General features: G+C 37.2%; 1 protein-coding gene across 1 annotated transcript in view; it reads left to right on the top strand.

Annotated features, from left to right (window-relative positions):
* DOCK2 (dedicator of cytokinesis 2) overlaps positions 1 to 26,321 on the top strand; it is a 538,858-nt gene that overhangs the window by 448,100 nt on the left and 64,437 nt on the right. Inside the window, exons 31-34 of the mRNA XM_032803688.2 lie at positions 4,486 to 4,586; positions 4,679 to 4,737; positions 10,748 to 10,896; positions 21,143 to 21,228. Of these exons, the coding sequence (XP_032659579.1) occupies positions 4,486 to 4,586; positions 4,679 to 4,737; positions 10,748 to 10,896; positions 21,143 to 21,228 (395 nt within the window). The remainder of the gene's footprint in view (positions 1 to 4,485; positions 4,587 to 4,678; positions 4,738 to 10,747; positions 10,897 to 21,142; positions 21,229 to 26,321) is intronic.

Here is a 26,321-nt window from a genome sequence, read left to right as displayed (position 1 = left end):
GCAGAGGCCCTGGAGGTTTTTCGCCTTCGTCTGCACTGTGGGCCACAGGTCACTTGCTGGGGGATTCTCTGCAGCTTGAGGTCTTCAAACCACAATTTGAGGACTTCAATAACTCAGACAGAGGTTAGGGGTTTGTTATGAAGTGGATGGGTGAGATTCTGTGGCCTGCATTGTCCAGGAGGTCAGACTAGATGATCATAATGGTCCCTTCTGACCTTAAAGTCTATAAGTCTATGAGCCTATTTAGCAGCTGAGAGACCAAGAGCAAGTCATGAGCTTTCTGGCTCCATTACCACATGTACAAAAATAAATAAATCAATAAAAATAAAAAGATCATTTTTTACCAGTCTTTTGTAATGCACTTTGGAATGTCTGGGTGAAAAAGAGCTGCTTTTAGTGCACAGAGGTTGAAAGTCTCAGGGGAGAGACTAAGGATTGAATGTGCCAAAGAGTCAAGCCCTCTAAGTCAGGATTGAGACCTTTTGGCAAGGCAGCATGGGGAAGCTATCACTGCTGCTATTCATTCTCTATACCTGTTCAGTGAAAATATAGTGGACATGAGTTTCAAGAGTGCGACCTGGAACTTCTTATGAGCACTGTGCTCACCCACAATTAATTAAAGCTTTCTGCAATTTGTTCTTCCCTGTTTTTCAGTTCAAAATCAGAAATCCCATTAGATCATTTTGTCCCTTTCGCTTGTCACTTCTAACGTGTTGAATTGTCTGCAGGTTTGACCTTTTAGCTCGTATTTATTAAACTCTATTTCTAGCTTATACCTCTGTTAGTAACTTGCATTTTTCTAGTGCAACATGTACAAGAGGTAGTGAAAAATGTAAATTATTTCTGTGAATATTGATTCAACTCTTTGCATGAAGTTATTGGGACCATGTTTGTATGTTTGTGTACCCCTTTTGCATTTAGTTTCCATCAGGAGTCTCACAATTGATCAGCATGTTCTTTGTGTGAATATTTGTCCCAGTAATCTCCAAGTTAGATGTTCAGTCTTTGCATAAACTGAATTTTAAATTTGCACTCACTGACATTGACAATGAAAGTTCTTGCATGGTCATCCAATAAGAAAATGGAAATACTATATAATATATCTTACCAGGAACAGCTAAGCAATGCTGCTCGAACATCAATATTTGTGAGAAATCCATAGAGTAAAAAAAAAAATTAAAAAGGACATTTAAAAAAAATACTGACATTCATAATATTGCTTATGGCTAAAATCAAAGAATAAAATATTCATTGTAAACTATTCAGCTGTAATGGGTATAAAGACAAATGTATGTGAACGTGGGCAAAATTATTAGGAGCTAAAAATATGTTGTGAATTAAACCAAAACAACCCCCCTAAAATCTATCATAATCTTAGAATGATTATTTAATGTGATCCTTTTCAGTTTTCTGTGACATCTAGACCTCTTTTGTTGTTATGGCTCATGATCACATGAAACATTTTATTTAAAAGATATGACCCATTTCTCTACAAAATGTGTTCAGGAGTCCAGTACACATTTTTAGTTGTCTTTGATCCTTCATGCCTTATGGATTGTGCAGAGGACAGTGGCACCTGCATCAGTTGCAATATGTAACAAATTTCAAAGGTGTATTGAGCTCCTGAACACATTTGAAATTTGTTACATATTGCAACTGATTCAGGTGCCATTGTCCTCTGCACAATCCATAAGGCATGAAGGATCAAAGACAACTAAAAATATACCAATGAAATGGTATAGTAAACAGAACATCTATAATTATTTCTGCTCTAAACTTTGATGTTCAGAGTTAATGTTTATTTTTAATTACATTAGTCAGGAACTTGGCAATCAAGTTTTCAATCCAAATGCTATTTTCCATGCAGTAAAAAGCTCACTAGCCCCTTTTTTTTATCCAATTTAAAATATACTGGACATTTGCCATCATATTTAACCTTTCTTTCACTTATAAGTGAAAATCATAAATCAATCAACATAAACATAATCAATCAACATAATCAATTTGCCATTCCCAATGTAATGTCAAAAAGAATCAGACTGTTGGTCAGTGAGTCTAAGCAAGTAGACTAATTATGTAGCTACAAGGGAAAATAATGTGTGAGCACCTTAACACCTTGCTGCAGTGCTTTCTTTTGCTGGCTAGCCTGATAGAATCAGAGAAGTCAAAACCAGCCAGATTTCCTACTCCTTATGAGATTGTTGGAAGCCTGTTGTGGGATCCTCCAGTTTCCAACTTGACAATTGATATATATTCAAGTGTGAGTATAAATTCTGTCAGTGCCTCTGTGTTCTGCATAAATACACTACGAGAACTTGCTCTCCGTTAAGTTACCCATGCAGTTGTGTTTCCAGATTAGAGAAGTTCTGAGGAAGCAGGGACTATGATTTAGAACACAGCACTGGAACTCATGCAGTGAGGGTTCTCTTCTTTACCAGTGGGGTGTTTGACTTCTCCTTGCCTGCATTTCCCCATCTATAATATGGGGACAATGCTGTACCTTGCACAGTGTTGTGGGGCTTAATTCGGTTATTAAGAGTTTTAAGGTTCTTGACTATCATATACTCTAGAAATGCAAAATACTGTGTTTCCTACTCCACAATGAATCACTTCAGGGGAGGATAGGATTGCATTTTACAAATAGAGAAATTGAGGGAGAGACATTAGGAGCTTATTCTAGACCACAAAGGGGCTCAATGTCAGTCCTGGAATTAGAGATCATGCATCTCCAGGCCTATTGGTGAGCAGGGATTTGTGTGAGAAATTCCCACTTTCACTAATGGAATTTGCCTGTTTATGGTGTGTTTCACATTCATCAATAGATACAGAACCCCAAAGTCTTCAAAAGCAACGAAGTGGTTCAAATCACTCTATCAGATATTTTTAATAAGGCAAAAACTCGAGTTATTGAACCTGAATAATATTTATCTTGGGAGGAAATGTCAAGTATTATCTATTGCTATATACTGTCAAAAATTAGATTGGGGAGTGATTTAAATACTAGTAACAGACAAGATGCTGTTCTGTGTTGTGTTAATATCCAAATGTAGGTTCCAATAAGATTCTGATTTGTCAGGATCAGTTTAGGCCATAATTGAATTGTATAATATGATCCAGGCTAAATAAAACCCTGGTATAATTCAACTGAATTCTGTGGAGTTACACCAAGGATGAATATGACCTATGGATTGTAGATACTAAAACCAGGAACAAAACCAATACTGTAGAGTCCTTCCATAAGGTTTTTGAATAAGTGAAATCTGGAAAGGAAGACTGTAGAGAACCTGTGGGGCACTAAGGGAGGAATATATTGATCTTAGTGCAGCAGCTTTTTGACACTGTAGAAACGATTTGAAGATTTTGTTTACTACAGGAAATGTTCCTATTTTACTCATATATATTTTGTTGGATGTTGGTATCTGTTCCGGATAATTTTAGGTTGTGCACAAAGAGCTCTTCAGATCTCAAAGGGTGAAACCAACTTACACTTTTAATGCAGGATTTACACAATATGTAGGGTTTTGTTCAGGCCCTCTGCACTGGGATGAGTTTCTTCTATCTAACTAGTGGGGAATAGTTTGTAACAGTCACGTGCATTTTGTTTAATACTTTTAAATCAGTGCTGAATGCATTTACTGTCTCCTTTCAGCTATAGCATTTAACAATAATCATCTTAACCATTTAGATATAATTAAACTTTTTTTTTTAAAAAAAAGAAACCAATTGGAAGCATTTCTTACTATTTACAAGCCTTTTAAATTAGCATTTGCTTTAGCTGCTCCTGGGATGGCCAACCATTCTTCCAATGGGAAAACTCTCATACTGCTGCAATATATAATCCTTTATCATTAAAGCATGTGGGAGAATTTCCCAGTATTTCATTTTGGTTATCAAGAGAATAAAGCAATCTGCTGTCAGCAATAAGGAAGGATTTAAAATATAGGGGTTATTTTCCTCTCAGTGCATGTGCATGACTCATCATTAATTGGCAATACACAGGACCATATCTTGCCCTTGCTTCATGTGCAGAATTCCCTTCAGAATAAATGGGAGTTTTGCACAAAAACTGCAGTGGAATATGGCACCAAGAGGTGAGGCCCTTGTTAAGGAGACACTCAAATATGGCATAAATGCACTGGATGCCTCTGGATTTGGTGAGTAGTGGGATGTACTGTATTTTACCCAGCCCTGCTATGGTTTGTGGTTTATTGTTATTACCTAATGATCCTCACATGAATCTCCATTAGCACTATTTGTTCAAATTCTGTTATTAAGAGCAAATGCAGACCAGTGGTTATAAAAATCCATCTCCCTTGCCTTTATGCTAATTGTCTAGTAGTAATAACACACAACTTTGCATAATATTAAAACCTCGTGTTGTTTGCATCCTTTTCCTTCATCAATCATTCAGGTTTACACATATTCTTAATATTAGTTCTCGTATTATTTCAAAACCATTATAACTTCTTAATATTCAATTTACAGCTGTGGAACAACTATTTTCATCTGGCAGTGGCTTTTATTACCCAGGATTCTCTGCAACTAGAACATTTCTCCCATGCAAAGTACAATAAGATCCTGAATAAGTAAGTATAATAGCAATATCTTAGATGGTATTTCCTTTACTATCATAATAAAACATCAATAAAACCAGTGGTTTTTCCCTTTTCTCTTCTAGATATGGGGATATGAGACGTTTAATTGGCTTTGCTATCCGTGACATGTGGTACAAACTTGGTGAGTAACTATACAGTCTCAAGCACATCTGTACCCATAGTGCCCCCACTTCTCTTTGGAAAGAGTCTGTGACATGATTCAGGAATTTTAAATAGATCTGATTTTCAGCACTGTCAGATGTTCTTCCTTTGGCAGCCCAAGCAGATGCTGCCACCAGCAAAATCACTTCATCTGCCTGGTGTCTGTCATACATCTGAAAACTCACAAGCTGCTCTCTTAAAATTTAAGAAAGGATTGTCAGAAGATTTCAGCAATATTGTCTCAATCCACACCAGAATTAGTTGTATTTTCCCTGCTGTGGTTTTGTATTCGAACTGGATCTAGGATTTCAGATAGTCTGAAGGTTAGGGACTGTTTGGAACCACATGTTAGTTGTGGGCCCATCACTATTAATACACCTTGCATACAACCACTTAATGTTAGTTCTGCCACTGCTCTTTTTTGAGTCCCAAACTGAAATGATGATGTTGATAATAATAATAGTCTTGTCCTCCTTAAATTATTCTCACCCTGCTTTTGGGGATGTGAGTGCAAGACTATATATGTGATCAATACCTGTGACTACATGGTGATAATGAGACCTGGAAAAGTCTGGAATTTAGTTCTGCTAATCACCCAAAAGACTAGATCTTTTGGTCTTGCTATCTGAACCTGTAAAGGTCAAACCCTCTGTCCTCTTACAAACTCCATCATAGAATTTAATATCAGAAGGGATCGTTAGATCATCTATTTGGCCTCCTGCATAACATGTTTCAGCCAGTTAACCCTGTATTGAGCCCAGTAATCTGCATTTCACTAAAGCATATCTCCCAGAAAGGCATCTTGGTTTGAAGACATTGCTTCTCTTGATAGTTTGTTCCAATGGTTAATCACGCTCATTGTTAAAAATGTGTGCCTTATTTCTAATTTGGTTTTACTTCCAGCCATTGATTTTTCTTATGCCTTTCTTCACTAGATTAGAGAGACTTTAAATACCCCATATTTTCTCCCCTTATACTTGTACACTGTAATCAAATCACCTCATTGTCTTCTTTTTGATAAGTTAAACAGACTAAGTTCATCAAGTCTCTCACTGTAAGGCTGTTTTTTCCAGTCCTTGAAACACATTTTGGTCTTCTCCTGCCTCGTTCCAAAATCCTGGATTGTCTTCAGGGGAGGGATAAAAAACCTCTCTCATCTAGACCTAGGAAGCAGAGAGCTATTCCCTGTTAACTGCTGAAGTGATCTGACACTTGCCAAAGAGAACCCCTATCCTCCACTACAGGGCAAATACAACAGGATAATGGTGAGTTTAAAAAGGCAGTCACTTCACCAAGGAAAACCAACAAACATGGCTTCTGCTGATTCACCTGAGTATCTGGGGCTAGGCTGAATAAACTATGGGCCCGGCAGGAATGGAGTGAGTCTAATTTGTCCAACCACACCTTGAAACTTTTAGCCAGAAATGTACAATTAAAAGGTATCTTGAAATTTTCACAACTATCCAACAGAGAAAATGTTCCATGGACTCAAAAATAAGCAAATTTTGTAGGTTTATTTCATGGAAAATATTTCATGTAGCTCTAAGAGATGAGTGTGTTTAAACTGTAAATATTATATTTATCCTCCACTGGCTAGATTTGTGAGCCTGGGAATATATTTAAGCTTTGTAATAGCTAGTTTAAATTTAGTTGTGTATCTGTTACCTCCACTTTAACGATGCTACTGCCTTAATCCCAGGTTATTTCCATTCTGAACATATGTTTATTTTGCTGAAATGAAATGCATTTTTTTTCCATTGGCACTTACAGTCATAATTCAGTGGCATTGTATTATAGAGAAACTCTAATAGAGGAAAATGCTAGTTGAACAGATGTGGTTTAGTTTTATCAATATTAAAAAAATAAAAAGCTAGCAAATCTGTCTAGGGATTTGTGAACAAAGTTCAACTAGCAGAGAAATCTTACTCTTGGGTCAATGTCCCCTAAAATATTTAATCACTGGCTAAGCTTTTCTTCTTCCTATTCTCATCCTCCTTATCTCTGTCATCTGTGGGGCCTGTTCTAGGCTTTCTCCAGTGAGTTGCTGTGGATTGGCTAGCTCGCTGTAGTATTGAAGACACATGGTAAATCCTATTCTTCCCAAAGATGCCAACTCCCAAATAGGCCTTCTCTTGCATTTGGAGCATTCAGTCCTCTTTCCAAGGCCTATCATAATAAAATGTGCTTACACTTTATTTATATGTACACCAGTCATAGAGGCTAAGGCCGAGGTATTAAAAGGCATCTAGTGGATTTGGACGCTGATTTCCCATTAAAATTAATATGATTTGGATGCCAAATACATCAGGCAGCTTTGAAAATCTCAGCCTAAGGTCCCAGTCTTGCTTCTGTTGAAGTTATCCTATTGTCCTATCCAATTGTTCTAATTACTTGAATGTGAGCAGGCCCTAAATATTTTGTATTGTATGGATAGCGACCTTTTTCATACTCCTCTAAATGATTACATGAGAGATAAAAGCATTGTGATGTAGAACCCAATCTTGAATGTCCTTGAGTTTCTCAAATGGTACCCCTTGCTCTTCTGTGTACTAACCAGTGAAAATTGAATGCAGAGGCCCATATTAAGGAAACAGAGAGGAAAATATGTCTGGTTACTTTAACATCATGTTGACCTCTGAAAAGAGAGCAAAAAGCTACCATATGAAAGATGTCAGCTCACATTAAATTTGTTGATCTTAGAGGTAGAGCTCTGAAATGACAAATGTCCTTTTTGGTTACTGAACATGTAGCAACTCCAACCTATCAAACAATTATGGCTTCTGTTACAGCCCCGGGAGTCACTTTCTTTTATATAAGGGGAGATCTAAAAGTCTAAATGGATTGGGGAGGGAAATGATTTGTTCTAAACAAAAAATCAACAAGTCATGAGTAGAAAATATAGGGTATCGTTAAAGGCTGCTGCATAATTAGCTTTCCTGCCATTTTGTTGGTGTAAGGGTATTCTAGGCAAATTTAATTATCTCCAAATGAACCATTTTCAGCTGTTTGCTCTACAGTAAGCAATGACAGACTTCTGTTGAGTATCAAACATAAGTACTGCCTATCCCATCACTTTTTTGTTCTTTAACATGTAGGATTACTTTGGAAAATGCAGGATGTCTGTTTCCTTCCCACATGTAGTATCACATTGTATTGATAGGTACAAGATTCTGTAATGTATTCACCTTTCTACCCAAGACTTCATTGTGACAAGGATTCCTTACATCAAAATGTTGTAGTGTGTCTTTTTTCCTGAATTTCTGTACCAATACATCTTATTTGAGGGGAATGAAATTTTCCCCTTACAGTATGTCCAGATCTTCTTAGGTCTGTATCTCTATCACTGAAGTTAGGATAGACACCAGAAGGGAGAGAGTATGTAGAGGCAGGAGCTATCTGAGCCTCAGAAGGCAACAACTGAAGCAGACAGTTGCTGAGGCTGTTATAACACCCTATACTATGAAATCAATTATACTTTTCAAATATGTACTGAAAGGGGCTGTGTTAGTTGCATAAAGACATGGAAAATATTCTTTTCTGATGAAAGGCTTGTTTGAGTCTCTTTCATGAAGAGCAATGAGATTGCTTTGATATCTATATTTAACTGTGCAGTTGCCCAACTGGACCCAGATATCAGTGCTTGCCTGTGCATTTTGGATGTTTGCTCTCAATACCTTGCATCAAACACACTCGTCCTAGTGATCAGATACTCTGTGGTAAATTTTATTTAAACCCTGCAAATTCTTAATTTGAGACTAGAGCATTTCTTTGCTTTTAGACAGAGATTTTAATACAACAAATATTATTCAGGCAAGTCTGGTGAAGTCTTACTATTTTAGCATATTGATTGTTTAGATTTCAAAGCAATCATTTAAAAAAAAGATAAGAATCTGCCCAATTAAGAGCAAAAGAAAAAGAAAGCCTTTAAAACCATTGCCATCATTCTCATTCTTTAGAGTCTGGTAGCAGTAAGTGTGCCTTTTAAGTTAATCTCTTCCCAAATCAACCCTTCCTTTGTGAACCAAAAACATCTCTGCAATTATTTTTCTTAAATCCAGTAACATCGCAGAACATCTCTAGAGTCATTCCATTCACTGTGTATTACACTGCCTGTCTGAGGGTCATTCTCTGCTTCTGCTGCCCCTCCCCAAATCTAACAATCTGTGCCATAGCAACAGCCAGAAAAAAAGGGCATCTTAGAAAATTCAGACCACAAAACCATTATCTGTTTCATAACCATCATTTGATATTAATTATCCTCAGATTTATTTGATCTAATTTCCAAACTGTTACTGTCTATTTAAAGAAAAAACCTTCAAAACAAAGTAAATACTATAAATCATACACAGACCAAATTGTTTATTTAGACTGTGCTGCCTGGAGTAGGGAACGAAAAGGTAACATAGGCTGGTGGATTGAATTTGAGACTACAGGGAAGGAACATTTTAATCCTGGCTCTGACACTAACTACACTGTGTCCTCTGGCAAGTTCCTTAACTTCTTTGTGTCTCAGTTCCCCATCTTTAAAATAAAGAAACATAGCAGACCTACCGCAGAAAGGTGAGAGACTTAAGGGACCTGCTTCTGCAAATGTTAACAATCAAATGTAGTGCTTACTATCATTAACATTCCAGTTTATTGCAATGGGACTATTCATGATGGTAAGCCATACATCTGGTAGAACCTTATATGTTTTCAGGCTCAGTCTTTTAAAGACTTTGAAGTGATAAAACTCTCTAAGTGGTAAGTATTGCTCCAGTGAAGGGGTGGCCATTGTTAAGTAACAGTAACATTTATGTTCTCTAGTTTCCAGTAACTGTTTTTAAAAAGTATATTTGTTTGTATATGCAAGCTATATCTCAGAGTCAGGGGGTCAGAATCTCTGTAGCCTGTTGCAACTGGTCAGAGATATGCATCCCCTTTTGGAGAGGTTCTACCTGTGCGCATCTTCATTGTTCTATGGAAGGGGAAGCTCTTCTCCTAGATTCTCTCCTTCTCCTAGAGTGGTTCCTGAAAGAGACTTCTACACCACATCTCAGCACACCAGTATGAAATTGATGTGAGAGGAAAATCAGACTAGTGTAGTATTGATGCCCAGATGCTACAAAAATGGGCATCTTATATAATTTTTTAATAAAATAAAACACAGGAATTGTAAAGTTGGTCACATTTGTTGATGGCAATTTTCCTCCTTGCCTGGAAACAGCAGATATTACATGCTCCCAGAGGCAGGACACTGGATTTCATGGACCAGTGTGATCAGATTCATATTGAAAATCCTCTTTCTATGAAACAATCTGCTTTTGGAGAATATTTAGTACCTAGTTTCTTTTTAGATATGACAATTGCTACAACAGTTCTATCATGTCATAATTGCAGATGTCTCCTAAAGCACAATCTGGGGGTTCTTTGACAACTAATGTAACTGCTGTGCTACAGGATTATTTCATGTGACTTTTCAATAGTTGTGCACATGGTCTATAATGCCTACAAGGATACAATTTCTGTTCTGGATTTTTAATTTTTAACATTATTCATTAAGGAATAAAGGCTGATTTCGCCCCTCCCTTTATAACTTAGATAAGAGAACATGTCATATAGCTATTGTAATACTCTCTCCAATTGATTGGTTTGGGGGGGGAAGGATGTCTTAGAGCCTGATTACTTTTCACTGCAAGCATTTACAGTAGGGTATTCAGTAAGATGTGAAAAGCTGAAAAATTGAAAGGATGCCAAAGTGTGAATTCATTCAGCTGGCATAAATTCTCATTTCAAGCAGCAAATGACCCAGTACCTTGAAATGAAAATATATCCCTCAACATGCCTTCTGCTTCTGAAGAAAGAATTGAGAAAGATGTGTAACTAACTGAGATCATTACTGAAACAGATAGTTATAACTGTATTTTATTGGCTAAAAATCTTAGATAGTTTCTTATCAAAATGGTAGTTTTCTTCTCTTTTCCAATACTTCTTTCACCATTCTATTTTAGGCCAGAATAAAATCTGCTTTATTCCGGGGATGGTTGGACCGATCTTGGAAATGACTCTGATTCCAGAAGTTGAGCTACGAAAAGCCACAATTCCAATCTTCTTTGATATGATGCTGTGTGAATATCATAAGACAGGAGAATTCAAAAAGGTAATAGAAAGATACATAGGATTTGTTTTAATAGCTGCATTATTCTTAAAGACAGGTTTCAGAGTAGCAGCTGTGTTAGTCTGTAGCCGCAAAAAGAACAGGATATTTGTGGCACATTAGACACTAACAAATTTATTTGAGCATAAGCTTTCGTGGGCTACAGCCCACTTCTTTGGATGCATAGACTTAAAGACTCTGAATAGAGCTGGACATCTGCTTCAAAAAGGTATTAAGCATTTGTTAACATTTAATTGTGAACTATATGCAGTGAGTTTTCTGTTTGCAGAAAGTGAAAAACCCAGGAAATCTTGTATGACTATGTTGGTGTGCAAGTGCAAAAAAAGTGACTTAATGTAGCCCTCTTTCTGCTTGTAAACAAACGAGTCATTCAAACATGAAACGGACACACTGTCACAAGATGTAAAAGACTGATGATCATACAGTAGAAATAATGTTTTGAATGCAGAATACCTGAAGTAATGGTTATAGTGAATAGTTTGCAAGACATGAAATATTATTAGAGTTGGTCATAAAACCCAAACTTTTCCCACAGAAAATTTCACAGGAAAAATCTCATTTCAAAACTTTTCAATCAAAATGTAAGGTTCTCAATGAGAATTTGATAAATAAAAAATGTTCATTTAATCTTAAAATGTTATTCAATTTTGTTTTTCAGAAACTGATTTTTTTTTATTTGTTCGTGTATTTCCCCTTTCTCTCCCTTTTTAAATCCCTTCCCCCTTTCTTCCACTGGAAAAAGCAGTGAGGGAGTAGAGAGGTAAAAAAAGGTAAAAAAGTGCAAAAGTGATTAAGCACCCGCTTTTCACAGATCTTTACTGTTTTCTAACTGGAAAAACTTTGAAAATAAAGTTTGTGGAAGTCAGGTTTTATTAAGGAAAATGCTCTCCATCCCCCTAAAATTTTCCATCTGGAACACAGAAAATTTTTGTTGACATACATTTTGATAAAAACAGGAAAATAGTCAAAAATTTTGCCCAGCTCTAATGTTCATGGAATATTTGTCAAATAAATTCAACAAACAAGTGTGGTTCAGTGGTAGGGTCCTGCACTAAGACTCAGGAGACCTGGATTCCAGTGCCAGCTCTGTCACTGACCTACCATGTCCCCTTTGGCAAGTTGCTTTACTTCTTTGTCCTTTTGTTTCCCTTCCTGTGTATCAGATAGTGAGCTTTTTGGGGCAGGGATTGTGTTAAGCTGTGTTTGTACAGCACTTAGCATAATGGCACCTCTAGGTACTGCCGCATGCAAATCATAAATGATAACAATCAATCAGCCTGCATATTGATAAATGACAAACAATACATTAAATTAGTACAAAAATCGGTTACATTTCACTATCTACAATGTTAGTTGACAAAAATTGAGTACATTACTGGTGTGTGCACGTGTATATCTGTGCTTTAGTTTATATGGGACAAGATTTTTCTATTAGCTGAACACGGAACAAAGTGGCAGATGAAATTTCCGGTTTGTTTAGTAGTTTAGCACAAGTCTTTTGGTTTAAGGCCAAGATTAAAAACCACTTTGGTTTTGTGCATCTGTTATTTCCATGTCCTATATTTGCCTTCTTAAAATTGTTTTCCTATTCTTGGCTTATACTTCATCTCTTGGGATAGATACATAGACCTACATACACCAAAAATACAGGAAACACATCAGTCAAACTGATTGATTTTCAAGGACAAAAGCTTAAGGATCTAAAAGATGCCAGACACTTGCATGACCCTTACATTATGCAGATATAAATATGTTCCAGACTATATTTTTCTTCAGCGTAGAGGAAAAAAGATGTTCACTTTAGTACACTTTAAGAATAATTGCCTAATAGTTTTCATTGGATAGTCACTCGTGCTGCATTATTATTTTATGATGTTTGTTATACTTCACTGGACTCCATAGTGATACTTCTGAAATTAAAATCATGTTTATGATTTGAAAAGCATGTCTCCTCTTTGCCTGCTATTGCACTGGCATGATTAAGATAAACTTTTTTAAAGTCACAGTTGAAGTTTGGACTTCGAGAAAAATTCACATTGGAAAGGAATTGGGTTGTAGTAATTTAGTAATTTTTCACCTCGTGGATTAGTAAAGTTAAAGAAGAGACACTAGTGGAAAATAAAGCATATTTATACATAATATGCAAGCATTGAAGCGCTAGTATTTGTTAATGAATAGTTTTAAAGTGGACAATAATATTGTTTGTGAAGTAAGATATTTTCTTTAAAAACATGAAGTGTAAAATTTTCAAAGATGAGTTGGGCACTTCGGAGTCTTTCAACGAAACTTTAGTCTTCTGTGTGCCTAAGTTGCTTTTGCAAATGAGATGTAGTCTTCTAAATCTCCCAGGCGATTTTGAAATTTCCCCCCAATTCAGTTAAGGATATGAGGATTAGCTACATTTATCAAATACTATTGTACTTCAGCCATTCTTAGAAAATATCTTCATAATTATTTGGTGCTGTAACTTTCAGGAAACAAGCAGCAGGTGGGGAGGAAAAACACCACCACCACCAATTACCACCATAGGGGGGCCTGTTGATGTATTGTAGTTCTACGTGCACAACATACAAATATATTTCTATTGCCTTTAGTATACACATGTAACTTCCACTGACACATAATAGAAATTATACACAGGCATGGAGGTGATTTGAACTGTAACAAAAAAGTATATTGATCAAGAGTATCTGTAAACCATCCTTGCTGGAATGGACCAACAAGACCTATGAATGAAAAGAACATGATCAGAGTGGTAAGCCATTAATATTTGCTATAACTGAGCTGATAAAACATGAACCAAAAAAAGAGATGCAAAAATTTTGCTTTTGAAAAACTTTATTTCTAAGAACAGTAAGTAGTGTACTTCTTTGCAGAGTAAATGAAAACATTATTAAAATAAACATGGATTTAAGTTAATCTTTACAAAGATTTAACTTTGGCTTATGAAAAATTAATTCATATGTAATAGTATTTCCATTCAAGTAAGACATGTCTATTCATGTTTCCATATCTTAATTTAAATCCTTCACTTATTGCAGCCATCTGTGGACATATTCTAAAACCACTTTTCTTTCCTGACAGTTATTGAAAAAGAAAAAATAACAGTGCTGACTAATGAGCACACAATAATAACTCTCACTAATGAAGTGTACTTGCAGGACTAGAAGGTGGATATTTACTCATATCCAGGCTATAGAAGTCATGTATCTTTCCTAGCTAATAGCTGTAGAAGGTCACTAAGTAAATAAATGGAAGTGATTTCAGCAAGCTCCCATGTTCAGGACTCATGGTTCTTGAAATCTTAATAGGCCCAAGGATTTAAAAGAAATAGAACTGCGTCATTATCAATAGTAAGGAGCATTTCAATTTACAACCCATCCAAAAGTTGCACGACACTTCAGACTCAAATCCACTTAACCAAAGCACAGGCTGCAGACTGTGTGGCTGATATTAAAGTCTGCTCAAGTCTTCGAGGCTTTTTATTTCACCACAAAAATACAGCAAGCAGTTTTAAAGCCATATTGGATCCTGTTACAAGCAGGTATCATTCCACTGAAGTCAGTGGAGATACGTCTTGATGTACTAGGGCTGAATTTGGCACTTAAACTTTAGGATTCAAAGGCTTCTCCTGTGAATGTTTGCCAGCATCTTTTATTTATTTTAGTTCAAGCAACCAGCTGCTTTTGACAAGGTGCCAGTGCATGCGGTTAGTGTTGTTACAGGGGAAGGAAAAGGACTAAGACTCATGAGGGCTGAAGAAATCATTTTTAGTAGTTTCTTCTTCCAAATTCTTGGTTTTCTTTCTGGTTCAAGCAACTGTAGAATTATCACCTCCGCTTTAGAAAAGAAATTCATTTCTTACCAACTGCTCAATACATACTAGGGAGGATTTTATTGGTTGATGATTTGTCTTAGATAGTGACTGAGCGTATGCTGCCCTCACACTTCTGCATCTTACTACGGCAAACAGTCAAATAGGAAATCATGATAGTCTATAGGTCATAGCTCTACCGAGTGGCTCAGAATGCTACCCACCCACTTCAAGAGGTGGGAAACTTGATGGGGCTGGCAGTGATTGGGATAGATGCAGCTGAAAGAAAGAGGAGAACACGCTAAGGGAACGAAGGGGTCTCCCTCCCCTGCTGAGCTTCTAGCCACTCATTGGCTACCTTGAGGAGGAAAGGAACTGATTGGTCCATCACACTCCCCTTTTGTTAATTTAAACCCTAGTCCAAACCATATGGAGCTGCTTTTTGCTCCATTACAGCAGCCCACCCTCCCCAACCTGTACTGGTAACTTTGGAGCTGTGTTTTGTGGAGGCTGTGAGTCTGACCAATCACCTGTTTTCGGTTAACTAGAAATTTTATCTTCCCATAGAGGCTAAATTAACAGAGGCCTGGGCATTTTTTTTTTTGGCCTTCCCTGCAGCATCCTGGAGACACTGTTAAGTTAAATAGGAATAGGATTTAATAATTAACAATAGTAAGCAGGTTAGTTTGTCGCAGTTTGCTGCCAGTCTCCAGTGCAGTTGAAAGGAACAATCCCCAGAAGAAAAAGGCCCAGAATTTTACTGAGGGGACTTGTGTTCCTGGGATAGGGGAACACCATGTGGCCGTCACAGGCTAAGGTGCCCTCTTTTAGTATCTCTGTCCCTCTTGTGGGAAGGTGGGTGGTTTGACTCACATGAGCGAGTGGAATCCGGTGGGGTAGGCTGAAGAGTCTATCCTGAGTTATATGGTAGAAATCCTGTAACCCCCTTCCTCTGGAATCACTTACTCTCCTGGTAGGAGACAGTATGGGTGCCAGGGTGGGTAGCCCCCTTCCCCTGTGTTAAATTCAGTAAAGTTGTGGCCTGCTGCTTCAAACCCAGAGATGGACTTCTCCTCATTCAATGCCGTTTTCACATCAAACACAACCCCCATCTGTTTAACCTTGTCTCGTGTTCTGTGCATCTCTTGCACACACAGCAATCCAGTACTTTGATGATCCTCCAATTTGTGCCTGAAACCCGATGGAGCTTTGCTACTTCCCGCTTTTCAATATCTCTGCCATATCTAATGCAGACGGCAGTTCTTTTGATCAGAATGAATCATTTAAAATTGCCTTATGTTCTGACATTAGGTTAGTATTTATTACTCCACTGACCCAGTTTGACCTGCTGGTACTCTGATTACAATAAACAGTGATGGAAATAGGAGCACCAAAATGGATGGCGGTTCTTTCATTAGGTGCTAAACTACTACTGGGCTCACAGCATTCTGTTCATCACCCCTAACCTGCCAAAACTGTTTATGGCCTCTTCAACAAGAGATGCTCCCATTTCATTTGGGATTCATGCACAAGAAATTAAAAAAGAATGCAGAGGTAAGGATCCTCATTTTCTTCCTGTCCAAAACAGGAAATAGATTTTCAATCCATTTTGTCCAGCATTGACCTAATTCTTAAAGTTGCTGAGAGCCTTAACTCATAAGAATGCTTTATGTGAGCCCCTTATGAAATTTTCCATATAGCTCTGTCACATTTATTAGCTGCATCAGTTTGGAAACCCTTCATAATTCTCTAAGTATGCCACAGTGTTAAAAATAATAACAACAAAATACTTACTGCAAAGTTGAGTTAGAATGATGGATTGTTATAATCAAGTCTTATGTTCAATTCTGCAGCAGTTGCTAATATGCTGATGTTACTGTTTTCCATAAACGTAGATGCTGCACATGCTGACAAAGTGGCATTCAGAAAAGACTTCAGAGTAGCAGCCGTATTAGTCTGTATCCGCAAAAAGAACAGGAGTACTTGTGACACCTTAGAGACTAACAAATTTATTTGAGCATAAGTTTTCGTGGGCTAAAACCCACTTCATCGGATGCATGCAGTGGAAAATACAGTAGGAAGATATATATACATGTCTACCTCGATATAATGTTGTCCTCAGGAGCCAAAAAATCTTACCGCGTTATAGGTGAAACCACGTTATATCGAACTTGATTTGATCCACTGGAGCGTGCAGCCCCACGCCCCCCCCCAGAGTGCTGCTTTACTGCGTTATATCAGGTGGCATTATATATACACAGAGTACATGAAACAATGGGTGTTATCATACACACTATAACTGTGTAATGACCCATAAATTGCAATATTACAACAAAAAACTTCAAAAGCAGACTCTAACGAGAGACTGCTGAATTGGAATTAATTTGCAAATTGGACAGCATTAAATTAGGCTTGAATGACAACTGGGAATGGATGGGTTATTACACAAAGTAAAACTATTTCCTCATGTTTATTTCCACACACACACACCCAGGGTTCCTCACACCTTCTTGTCAACTGCTGGAAATGGGCCATTTTGATTACCGCTACAAAATGGTGTATTTTTTTTTCTCTCCTGCTGGTAATAGCTCACCTTAACTGATCACTCTCATTATAGTGTGTATGGTAACACCCGTTGCTTCATGTTCTCTGTGGGGGTGTGTGTGTGTGTGTATATATATATATTCCTACTGTATTTTACACTGCATGCATCCAATGAAGTGGGTTTTCGCCCATGAAAGCTTATGCTCAAATAAATTTGTTAGTCTCCAAGGTGCCACAAGTACTCCTATTCAGAAGAGAGTCCTTGAGGGCTGTTAACACTGCAGACATATCCCATATTAACTTATTGAGCACCTAGTCAAAAATAAGAAAACACCTTCCTTTTTCCCCCTCCTTGCTCTGCTCTTTTATATATAGTTTGAACAGTTCTAATTTCTCATTCCTTCATCTTTACAGCTCCATAACATTTTCTAACACCATGGCATATTAGATGATTCTGAAGTGCTTCCTGAAATGATCAATACCGTATTGAACTGATGGAAATGTTAGTCATTTTCTCCTTAATGAGTGCATCTTTAGCAACATTTATCCATTCTTCACTTCTTAAACTCAAACTCGACGTAGAAAACTTGAATCACAGAATTTCCTTTTTATATGCCTAGAAAAGTGATGCAGTAGCCCACATCTATTGTTCTAGATCAGTGATTCTCGAACTTCATTACGCTGCGACCCCCGCTCTGACAACAAAAATTACTACATGACACCAGGAGGGGGGACTGAAGCCTGAGCCTGCCTGGGCCCCGGTGCCCCAAGTGGAGAGGCCAAAGGCCAACTGCATCACCCTCAGGCAGGGGCCTGTCACCAGAACCCTGCCACCCAGGGCTGAAGCCCTCCCCCCAGGCGGAGGGACTTGGGCTTTGGCCTCAGGCCCCAGCAAGTCTAAGCCAGCCCTGGCTTAGTCACGACCCACAGTTTGAGAACAGTTTTTCTAGATCAAAATAATTTTTCCAGAACTCCTTAAGAGTCACATATGGGTATTGAGTGAGCTCTGCTCAAGAAAGGAAATCTGAGAAATTCAACAGTGAGTAGCTCAACCCTAAAAGCCAGTTCAACATTTGTCTGTTAAATTAAAGCTGTGAATCTCAATACCACACGGATTTTTCTCCCACAGGTTTGAAGAACACATCTCAGTATGTTATATGGGGACTTCCTACAAATTACATAGTTTATAAGTGTGTTCCTCTTCTGAGGAACACCTAATTGGAACTATTGTACTAATTGCAGTATTTTGGCTATAAGTGGCAAAGCAGTTTGATTGGCATAATTATCATTTCATACTCTGAAAGAATTCTGTTGGTCTTTGACATCAGTTGGCCCTATTTAACCAAGTCCCAAGAGAGAAGCAATGGCTGTCTAGTTTTCAGGAGGAGCATAATGAATTTGTGAAACTTAATTGTTAATTAAATGGCAGACGATGTCGGAATCTTCTGACTGAAGACTTTTTAACCTGATACACTGAAAGACAAAATGTATAATGAAGTGTCTCGATATAGGATGTGGCTTTGCCTGGAACTGAAGGAAGTGTCAAATATATGTAAAATCTCTCTCCAAAGTAGCAACATGGGATTCCAGATCCTTCCCAGTGTATAATGGCTGAATCTGTAGCAGACCTTAGGCTAGTTCCTTCACCCAAGACTGGAAGTGTTGGAGAGGATTACACTTAGTCCCCAGAGAGTGGGGATACATTGTGTTCCAATCTATTGAGCACCTCAGATCAACATGGTATGGATTGTCTTGTCTGTAGACTGAGCAGCCTCAAGCTTTCTTTGGCTGAAGGGAGAGCCCTAGACCTAGATCCAGCAAAGCACTTAAGCAGATGTTTAACTCTGAAGTAGGTAGGACTATTCATGTGCTTAAATTGTTTGCTGCATTGGGGCCAGTGTGTATAAAGCAGCACTATATACTTGGAGTATATCATATGCATATCTATACAGAACACCACACCTTTATTTCTGTTGTGTTTGTCTCAGCTGTCCAATATTTCTTTTTTAGACCTGAACAACCTAATAAAACACTCATAATGAGCTTGATGGCTCACCAAGCTAAATGCTTTTTAATACAATGAATAACGAATCTGTGGAACTCATTGCCACAAGGTATTATTGAGGCCAAAATGTTGATCTGGATAATGAGAACATCCACAATTAAATTAGATAAGATTAAAAAAATTACCATAAACCTCTAATCTTCCGACAAAGCAAAGAGACTACTTATACAACCATACTACCCTCTAGGTTTGGTTTTTTTCTGATTACATGTTATAATTACTTGGATGAGAAATAACAAAGAAAACCAAGGAGCTGCAAGACAAATTTGAGATTCAACAGGTGACACGTCCTCTCCAAAGTCTGTACGGATATGGAGGCATAGTGAAAGGAGAGACAGAAACAAGTTTTGGCTGATATATAAAACTGAGACCCTCAGTACTTATCTTTAGAGAGGCCCCACTATGTGTTGCACACAAGTATATCTGGGGCCTGCATTATCTGGCTGAATGTAGCAGGAGTATTAAAATGTATAGTATGTTCTTTTGTCTTAATTTTCCCCTATAGTTTCAACTGGATGCCATATTTTCTATATACTCTGGGGAAAACAAGTAGTGCTCTGTTTGCGTGTGTCTCACAGAAAGACAACTGCTTTTATATACCTAAGAGATCTTTGTACATGTTGAGTGAGGTGATCCTTGTACAGAGCAGGTACCTTTTTACCATTGTAGGGAAAGGGCATGCCAGGAATACCATGAACACCTTGTGTAATGGTAAAAGAAAATGTCAACTCATTAAACATTCAGACAGTCCTTTGGGTCCTTTGAGATAAAAGGAGTCATATTCATGTATTTAATATTTCCAAATACTCCATTTTCAGAACTTAATGCAATCTACATAAAGTACTGCATTGTCCTTGCCAAACTAATTATTAATTGTAAACTCTTAAGACAAGAATATAAACATGGTAGGTTGACTTAACGGTTCCGAAATGACAAAGCAATTTCCTTTATACAGTGCACTGTAAGAACTTTTAAATGACAAATGCTACAGCACACTAGTACTTTGCAAAAGACATTAGAACTCTTTGTAATTAAGGGCCTGATCCTGCAAAGTGCTGAGCCCAGATATCATAGAAGAAAATACTTCCATTTCCTTAATGGGCAATTGCCAAAGATATTCCTGACCGTGAAATATTCCAGAGATTTAAAGAAGAGCAAATAGCAGTTAGGTGGTGGTCAGTTTTGGGATCATTGGGCTGGATGACTGTTTCCAGACCTACAGTTTTATGTATAGCATGTGTTATATTTCACCAGTAACTGCTTAGGTTACTTAATTTAATCTTTTGGCTGATTCCTTTCTAAGATTACAAAAGGAAAAAACATGCCTCACTTCCACAAATTTTAATTCCATTGCTATATATATTTCTGATCATTTTTGCTATTTTATATTTTTCTTATTCGTAGTAAAAATGTACAGTGGCCTGAGAGTAACCAATTGTATGAAGACATCATATTCTATAAAGTTGTTCATTCAGAGTTAATCTGGAATAAAATAGCTCTGTTTCACTTTGAAGTCCTATATCTCAAGCTAGGAAGTGGTTTGGAAATCTATAATGCAAATACTTAAAAGGTATCCTTCAGGCACTATAATAATTTGTGCTAGGGAAAAGTTTTTTAAAGATATTCTGTAGAGTGTTATTTAACTGGAAATTATTCTTTCATTTAAGCCTGAAAAATGTGATGTTTTTGTCATGTCACTTTAGGCTTTATTTGACCTATGGATATCTTGCTTTCTCTTACATGATTTTTCTTGTTATACATGTATTGTGCATTATTCTATGTTTTGTCTTTTTCTCTCCCTCAAGTTTGAAAATGAAATAATTTTAAAATTGGATCATGAAGTGGAAGGAGGACGTGGAGATGAGCAGTACATGCAGCTGTTTGAGTCAATGTAAGTGGTATATTCATGAGACCAGTACCTAATGACCCATTTTGTTATCTTTTCTACCCCCAAAAGAGGTAATTTCATTGAGAAATAAATCCATAACACAGAATCCAAGTAATGGCTGTATAAGATGAGACTAAAAACGAAGCACAAAGTGCAACTGTTTTAGAAAAACTTAAATGGTTTTGCCCATTGAAATGTCAATGGGTTGATTTTTGGTGTATTTTCCAACAGCTTAATTTCTAAGAAAATATAAGTAGTTGACCACTAAAAGAGAGATGATTGTTCCTGTTTCACTCAAGTGGATCTGCATACCCTGGATCAAGGATATTCAGGAATCCCATGTTTGGGGGGGGTGGGGTGGGTTTGTTCTTTTGCATTCCCTTCCCTGTATTTATTTCACTTTTTCACATTGTATATTTTATCTTTGACGAGGCGTTCATGCATGCCTGGCAAGAACAGGGCATCTCAGGCTATCTTCGTACAGTTCTCAATATCATACAGGCACTGAAGGAGAGTATGCTTAGTATTTCCAACCTTATCCTATGATTTATAATGGCAGTGATCATAATTTGCTGCAATTTAATAAGTATAGTTCCAGTAACTTGTCATGCTTGGAAGTGCCATCAATATAGAATTACTATCTCAAGCTTGTGACATTTTGGTTTTCTCATTTGAGCTGCTCAAATTCTGTTTCAAACATGCGTAAAATTTGAGTCATAATTATTTTGAACTGCTCTTCCTGCAGTGCATTGCTTTCACTATTCATAGGCATTCTTGAAAGTATGTCTACTGCAAGAAGCTTCTTCCATGTATGTATTTCATATTTAATATGTGATTGTGCACTTTGTGAATTTTTTCTGAAACCTACATTTTGTACAATTGTTTCCTTAGAAGAAGGAACTCATTTTGCAGGTCAGCTTCCAATCCATGTGAGTTTGTATAATCTAAGAACTTTGCTTCTGTTAATCTCAAAATGTTCCAGTACTGATTCCCCAGGGACAATCCCCCCCACCCCCAGAACACTTCTCATTTAGTGATCAACCCAGTATATCCTATATTCTCTCCAAGCAGAATTCTGAATAGAACACTTAATTCTGATGAATTTATTAGGATATTGTAACATGCCCCTAGATCTCTGTGAGGCTTCCTTCTTTGGGGATTTTTCCATTACTATGCAGAAGTTCAGCAAAACTCCATTGTGTGTCCTGTGTAAGTAAATATGTTCATCATTTGTGTGCGTTCAATTTAAGGCTTTCATTTTGTATAGCTTTTCTTGTGGTGTTTATTATTTTCTCTGTATGTCTGATCATCAACAGTTACTATCACTACGCAAAGATCTGAGGCAATGTTAAAAGGAAGTAGTTTAAACTTGTATACATCACAGCAGGCTTTGAGAAAGAAGAGGTTTTGCTTTTTCTCTATGGAGTTGGGCTTCCCAAAATTAAAAATACTTATGCATTTTGAAGTGTGCCTAAACTGACGTCAGTTTGTAGGTCTGTTACCTAATGGTCAATAGTCTCATCTGGAAGCTGGGTTTTTTGGTAAAGAAAAGAAGCATTAACCAAGTGACTTTCTTGTGTACACCTCTGAGTATTCTTGATATTTGGAATGACTTTGTCTAGCAGTTTGTAATCCCCTTCATGACCCCACTGTAGGGTGACCAAATGTCCTGATTTGATAGGGATAGTCCTGATTTTTGGGTCTTTTACTTATATAGGCTCCTATAACCTCTCATCCCCATCCTGATTTTTCACATTTCCTGTCTGGTCACTCTACCCCACTGTAGATCTCCAGTGCCCCTAGATTTACTGCAAGGCTGATTTTTTCTCCATTATTACTTTTTCCAGAAAACAATTGTAAGGGTTTCAATGACCTCACTGTTATGGTCCCTACCAGTCTGAGCAATTCACGTGGCTTCCTTTATGCTGTTTATTCAGAGGTTCGACTTATTGGGAAACAAGGTGCGATATGTAATAATGTTAGCAAGAGACTGATTTTTATTTACTGGCTCTAATGTCATGAGATGGGTCAGAGTTACAAAAAAGTTTTATCCATTACATAAGGTAGAGATCAGTATCCACAGCTGGTATGTCTGTGTGACTTGTCTGTCCATCATGATTCCTTGTAACCAAAAAAGACGAGAGGAGAGAATTAGTAACGGAGATTTGAGGTCTCCTCTGATGCCGTAGTCCAAAACTCAACAATATAGTGTGCTTAATAATTAGAGATTAATTGTTCACAGGGCAACATCAGGTGAGGAAGGGGAAAGATGACTATGAGAAGTTCACAGATTAAAGCTAGTAAAATCTGTGTGTTTACACAGAACTTTGAATCTGGGAATTTCAACACAGTTATCCATCTGAAAAAGAGGAAGGAAAACAATGTGATAGCCACGGTAAGTGACTTGCCCACATAGGATGACTTCATAGGAGCAAAGCAAAGGATAGTATTGGAGAATCCTGATGTTTAGTTGCCTTATTCAATCACTAGCTGACATTCCCTCCCTATTTTGGAAAACTAAAGGAAAGGAACTCATTAATGAAATAACTGATTTCAGTGATTGAGCGGTCATTTTTCTTTTAAATTAAAATATTTACTTTAAATTTTCTTGATTAAGCACACCTATAAAATACTTGTGAAAAGCTTTTGGAAATCCTCTAGAAAGAATTCCATATTCTACAAAGGTTGTAAAATAATAACACTTTGAAAAGTATTTAACAAAAATCTAAATGTCAAAGGAGCTTTTAGTTCCAGTATATAACTCACAACTTTATGCTTTATGCCACATTCAGAATTTGGAACCCCCCCCTGTTATTAATACAGTAGACTAGTCATTCTCAAGGGCAGAGACTTTTAGAAAGAAGTGAATGTTTCTGTGGAGATATAGTAGATAGTAGTGACTAGATCAGGGAAGGCAACCTATGGCACGTGTGCCGAAGGCAGCACGTGAGCTGATTTTTAGTGGCACTCACACTGCCCGGGTCCTGGCCACCCGTCTGGGGGGACTCTGCATTTTAATTTAATTTTAAATGAAGCTTCTTAAATATTTTAAAAACCTTATTTACTTTACATACAACAATAGTTTAGTTATCTATTATAGACTTATAGAAAGAGACCTTCTAAAAAACGTTAAAATGTGTTACTGGCATGCACAACCTTAAATCAGAGTGAATAAATGAAGACTCGGCGCACCACTTCTGAAAGGTTGCCAACCCCTGGACTAGATTAACTGATAGTTTGGACTTTGATAATATATGAATTCCTAGAAAATGATAGAGCATTAAAATATTTCAGCAGGACATTTTTCAAAGTGCTATGAGTATTTTGTGATCTGGCTGAGCTTCAGGATTAAACTTATTAGGTTACAGAGTTTTGTCAAAGTCTCTTGCTTGAGATTTAGGATAGGCCAAGATAATAATTTGGGAATGTGAACCAAAGTTTGCCATAAAGATTCCTTGGAACTTTGTGCAATCTAAAGGCAGAGGGCTTCACACAGATCTAGTGGTATTAGTTTCCCGAGAACTCAATACTGCCAGCCTGGTACATTTATTACCTAACCAATAAGACCCCGTTGTTTCAAACTTCAGTATTTTTTTTACCTCTGGGATGGGAAACAGTATTGATTCATCACATGATTTTTCCCGCATTTATGATCCAGGAGTAACATCTGTAACCAATAGTTATTAGACTGAAAGTTATGTGACAAAATGAATTCATGCTATGAGTGTAAGATTTAGTGAGCATAATTCTGCTTTACCAGTGCAAATCCAGGGTCACTTGGAGTAAATGCTGGATAAGTGCAGAATTTGGACGACTATCAAAATCCCTTATTTAGGAAGCCTCAGAGCACATTTTTTATCAAATCCAGTATTTAAAAGTTGAACTATACTCATCCCTTCATCTGAGTAAGAGCCCACTTCTTCCGTCACTCACACAGCATGCAATTTACTTTTTCTTAGACATTAAAAAATTGAGCTGAGTTTTGATCTTGAAATGGCAATCAGTTGTGACGCACATTTTAGATGAAAAATGCCATTCTGTTGTTCAAACAGCAACGCCCTGTAGTGTTTGCTTCCACCGACATAAAGCATTGTAGAAGAGAGAATGAAGGGCATGCTGGGTTCTGTCCCTTTTTGAACTTAAGAAAATATCAGAAATATTACAAATAAACATTTTAAAACAAAATAGCTGAAAATCCCTACTCTCTCACCTATCAGGAAGTGACTTCAGGGTTCTCCCACAGCAAGAATTGATGGTGTCACTAATATCTAAATAATGGCAGGGAGATTAATTCCTTACTTCGATTCAGATATTAGTAATGTCATCAAGTCGATGAACCACAAAATCAAAAAGTGTCGCCTTGCAGTTAAATGAAGGAATCATTAATTTGCTTTAAAATATCTTTCATAGTAACATTTCAGATGCTGATTCAACAAATCACTTAAGCTTACATCCTATTGCATGTGCTTAAAATTAAGCATGTACTCTAAGCTCATTGCTGATTCAGGGCACATGTGTCTGCCGATACTAGTAATTAACATCGTGTTTTGGAATGTGTTTAAGATATTAAGCAGTTTCTTGTCGTTGTTTTGTGAAAGCATTTCATTTAATCTTTCAACACAGTCAGTCCATACCAGTTATCCAAGTCTCCTCCATCTCTTTCTCTCCCCACTTCCCACATTGCACAATGTATGAGTATACACATACACAGTGAGTGGGGTAAAAACAGAGGGAATAGCCCATTTTTGACTTGTTCTGTTCTAGATAGATTTTTTTGTAGGAAATCTTTGAGAGGAGAACTTTTAATATGAATACGTACATGTGTAGAAGTCTTGATAGATCTTCAATAGCAAAAGCTCACGTTGTCATTAACAAAAATGTAATAATCTGTAATGCCGAATCAAATAGTGCATTTTCCAAAAAACAAGTTACAGAATACCATTGTTTACTTATTGTCATAAGTAGATAGGTACGGTAAGGGTTAAGTTTCTTTTACCTGGAAAGGGTAACCAAACACCTGACCAGAGGACCAATCAGAGAACTGGATTGTTTAAAGTCAGGGGCGGGAATTTGTATACTCGGGGTCTTTTTTGTTT

This window comes from Chelonoidis abingdonii, chromosome 7, assembly GCF_003597395.2.
Source record: "Chelonoidis abingdonii isolate Lonesome George chromosome 7, CheloAbing_2.0, whole genome shotgun sequence".
Taxonomy (NCBI): Eukaryota; Metazoa; Chordata; order Testudines; family Testudinidae; genus Chelonoidis; species Chelonoidis abingdonii.
Note: the sequence above shows the minus strand (reverse complement) of the source record. Positions and strands in the feature narration are given on the sequence as shown.